Below are 4,065 nucleotides of genomic sequence, written 5' to 3'. Positions count from 1 at the left end.
TCGTCCCGCCCCTTCCTGTTTGAGAGGAGAGCCAGGACCAGAACCAGAGCGAGAACCAGGACCAGGACCAGGACCAGGACCAGAACCAGGACCAGAACCAAGACCCAGACCAGGACCAGGACCAAGACCCAGACCAGGACCAGGACCAGGACCAGAACCAGGACCAGAACCAGAACCAGGACCAGGACCAGAACCAGGACCAGAACCAGAACCAGGACCAGGACCAGGACCAGAACCAGGACCAGAACCAAGACCCAGACCAGGACCAGGACCAAGACCCAGACCAGGACCAGGACCAGAACCAGGACCAGAACCAGAACCAGGACCAGGACCAGAACCAGGACCAGGACCAGGACCAGAACCAGGACCAGGCTGACTGTCTCTCTGACCTCCCAGCACCAGGTGCCGCTGTTCTCCACAGATTGCTCTACGTTCTTCATCAGCGCCGCCCAGCGTGACAGCGGTCATGGCGTATTCAGTCACATCTTCATGGTGTCCAGCCAGGTAGGCGCAGAGCCCCCTGGTGGCCTGGAGGTGCTCTGCAGGGTTAGCATGTGGTAGCTAGCCCTGCTATGTGTGCTAACACTGCTCTCTCTGCTCTCAGTCTGACGGGGAAGAGGTCAAAGTTCAGCAGCTGACCTCTGGAAGCTGGGACGTCTCTGAGGTCCTGTCCTACGATGAGAACTCCAGATCAGTGTGAGGTTCTGGTTTCAGAGCCAGGTCCAAATTTAAAAGACTTCAGATTGAATTATTCTGATTTATTTAAAGCTGCAGCTTTTCTCTTATTAGTAATATCAGAAGTAAATTATTTAATTATTCAACCAGATGATTTCTTCTGCTTTCCAGATATTTCCTGAGTTCAGAAGAAGGATCGACTCAGCAGCACCTGTACAGGTTGGTACAGGATCCGGTCCAGAGCTTAACCTGATCCGGTCCAGAGCTTAACCTGATCCGGTCCAGGGTTTAACTTGATCCGCTCCAGGGTTTAACCTGATCCGGTCCAGGGTTTAACCTGATCCGGTCCAGAGTTTAACCTGATCCGGTGCAGAGTTTAACCTGATCCAGTGCAGAGTTTACCCCGATCCAGTCCAGGGTTTAACCTGATCTGATCCAGATCTTAACCTGATCCGGTCCAGGGTTTAACCTGATCCGGTCCAGAGTTTAACCTGATCCGGTGCAGAGTTTAACCTGATCCGGTCCAGAGTTTACCCCGATCCGGTCCAGGGTTGAACCTGATCCGGTCCAGGATTTAACCTGATCCGGTCCAGAGTTTAACTTCAGGATTTCTTCTGAGCTATTGAGTTTTAGCTACAGGAGCATTAAACTGACGATAAAACTGCAGCTTTACAGTTTTATCCTCCTGTGATTAGAGTAAACGTTACTGTGTGAACCAGACAGAGGTGGATGTTGACCTTCATGTTGACCTTTGCTCTGCTCCCTCAGCCTCTCTATGTTGAATGGTTTCCATAAGGAATGTCTGAGCTGCTCTCTGTTCAAACCCGACTGCAGCTTCTACCAGGCCGCCATCGCTCCGGATCACCGACACGTTCTGCTCAGCTGCACAGGTAAAACCTGGCAACCTGAAAACCTGCTTCTGCCTCACAGTAAACCAGCAGGGCTGTTTACTGTGAGGTTTTCTGGTTTTCCAGGTTTATTTCTCTTTAAATGTTTTTATTCTTTACTTACGCTAAATGTTTTGAGAAAGCTGAAATGCTAAATAAAAAGCTAGCTCTGTTGTTAGCGCATTAGCATTATCCACAGAAAATCTGTTAAGACAGTAATGAGGGGAAACACGAGGCGGCTTCATAAAAAGCCCTAAATTTCAGGAGTTTAATTGTTCCTAAAATGTTGAAAAATTCCTTTTAACTTTTAAACTTGTGTTTTAAAGTGAATAGCTTTAATAATCCTGGACTGCAGGTCAGGATTTCAGAACAGAAAAGCTGTGAACTAATGTGATCAAAACTCGGTGACGTGAAGGATGAATATCAGGAAAAATGAAAGATAAATCAACTTTCCTCCTGACGTCACCTGCAGGTCCGGGGATTCCTCAGACGACCGTCCACCGGCTGGACGACCTGAGCAGTGAGTCCCTTCAGGTCACTGACCTGCACCAGGTGTTCCTGCTGTCAGACTCCCAGATGGTCACATCTGGGATTTCAGACGTAGATCTGTAGCACTCAAACCCGCCTCACAGGAGAAGAGTTTAGGTCTGCAGCGTTCAGCTTCCTGAGAGAGTGGGCAGATCGAAGCTGCAATCAGTCTGACATCACTTCCTGCCGCCGCTCCCATCACTTCCTGCCGCCCCTCCCATCACTTCCTGCCGCCCCTCCCATCACTTCCTGCCGCCGCTCCCATCACTTCCTGCCGCCGCTCTCATTTCACCGCCATGCTTCCTGCGTGGAGGCATCAGAGCAGCCGCTCGCCGCGCAGCTGGATGTTTTTTCCGCTGATGGATCTCGACTTTCTCTCTGAACCTCGGCAGGATTTACGACTCTGGAAAGAAACGCAGAGCTGAGACGGGTTCTGACAAACAGAACGGTACCGAGGACGGACCGGAGAACCATACAGATAAATAACTCTGGTGAGAACCCAGACCAAGTCCACTGCAAGCTCCAACACCCAGTTGAACCATTAGATCCATCAGAACCCCCAGTAGAACCATCAGAACCGTCTTTAGGTGTAATTAGTTTAGCTGTGATGTCAGAGGTCGTCTCTGCTCCTTGTGCAGGATTGGTTCTGGAGCTGCTGGTTCCGTCGGACCTGGACGAATCGACGGAGCATCCGCTGTTACTCCTGTTGTACGTCCGTCACTTCATTCACACATTTAAATATAAAAACTAGTGAATCTCTTTTTAAAAGTTTAAAACATTATAACTATAAATTAGCCTCCTGCAGTGGTGGGCTTACCTCTGCTAATAGCAGAGCTAATTTTTAGCTTAGTGCTAATTTAAAATGCTTAGCACACTTAGCTTTCTCTAAAGTAATCTTTCTGGATCATTTCTGAATCTCTAATCTTCTTGTCTGTTTTACAAACTTTCAGTTGAAATAAAGTTAAATGTCTGTTGACGTTTTGGACAGGAATTTTTCAGGTAGTTATTCATTTATATTCATGCTTTTATTTTGAAGTGGGTAAGGCAGCAGTTCTGTTTAGGTGAATGATTGAAAGCGGTAGAGGGAGGAACACGACACCAACATGAACAACCAGGCTGGTAAACAGATTCATGGAAACGTTTCACATATGTGCAGTGCATAAGTGTTAGCAGAACTAATGTTAATAGCTAGCGCTTTAAGGTTAGCGCAGCTAGCTGTCCCGTTAGCGGTTTCCACCACTGACGCCAGAATTTGTTCAGGTTTTTTTGCTGTTGAATTTTTCTGTTGAACGTGTTTGTCTGTAGAGACAGCGCCCCTGGTGGCCGGGTGGTGAGCGAGCGTTTTTCTCTGGGCTGGGAGTCGGTTCTGGTCAGCTCTGATCGGGTCGTGGTAGCCCGTGTGGATGGGCGGGGCAGCGCCGGCCGGGGTCAGGACGTCCTACAGGCCGTCTACCAGAACCTGGGGGTGGTGGACGTTCAGGACCAGATCGCGGCACTGCAGTAGGTTCTGCTGCCTGAATGGGCCGGAGCTCTGCTAGCTAAACACATATAGCATGCTAATGCTAAATATTTATCCCCCCTTAGAGGACAAGTCAAAGTTTGATGAAAGCATCTGGAATTTTTCAGCCAGATGATAAAATGATCTTGGTTTGTTTTCTGGTTTTATTGTAAAATTGATGGAAGATCTTCAAGCCCTTCTTGCCAGAATTTATGATTATTTAGAAAATAAAATGTTGATTTGGACAAACAAGGCTTGTTCCTTTTAATACAGCTCAAATAAAACATAAATGTTGGTATTTAGTAGGCCTGTCACGATAACAAATTTTGCTGAGCGATTGTCTAAAAAATTATTGCGATAAACGATAATATTGACTAAGAATGCATGTGATTTCCTGCCATAGATAGAAATACTGGAACTGATAAACTAAATAAACAAAACAATCAAAAACAAAAATAAAATTGATTCTCAGTCTCC

At 47.3% G+C, this 4,065-nt stretch overlaps 1 protein-coding gene across 2 annotated transcripts in view; it reads left to right on the top strand.

The window, feature by feature from the left end:
* Positions 1-4,065, top strand: part of LOC106957771 (inactive dipeptidyl peptidase 10-like) — a 57,478-nt gene that overhangs the window by 39,721 nt on the left and 13,692 nt on the right. For both annotated transcript variants that reach the window (XM_015049236.1, XM_015049235.1), the window contains exons 12-19: positions 397-504; positions 605-696; positions 847-894; positions 1,444-1,565; positions 2,035-2,082; positions 2,483-2,581; positions 2,729-2,798; positions 3,396-3,590. In XM_015049236.1, the coding sequence (XP_014904722.1) occupies positions 397-504; positions 605-696; positions 847-894; positions 1,444-1,565; positions 2,035-2,082; positions 2,483-2,581; positions 2,729-2,798; positions 3,396-3,590 (782 nt within the window). The remainder of the gene's footprint in view (positions 1-396; positions 505-604; positions 697-846; positions 895-1,443; positions 1,566-2,034; positions 2,083-2,482; positions 2,582-2,728; positions 2,799-3,395; positions 3,591-4,065) is intronic.

This window comes from Poecilia latipinna, unplaced genomic scaffold (genome assembly GCF_001443285.1).
Source record: "Poecilia latipinna isolate Pla-1442-1.1 unplaced genomic scaffold, P_latipinna-1.0 Scaffold935, whole genome shotgun sequence".
NCBI lineage: Eukaryota > Metazoa > Chordata > Actinopteri > Cyprinodontiformes > Poeciliidae > Poecilia > Poecilia latipinna.
The sequence above is the reverse complement of the archived record's forward strand: the minus strand, read 5'-3'. Positions and strand labels throughout refer to the sequence as shown.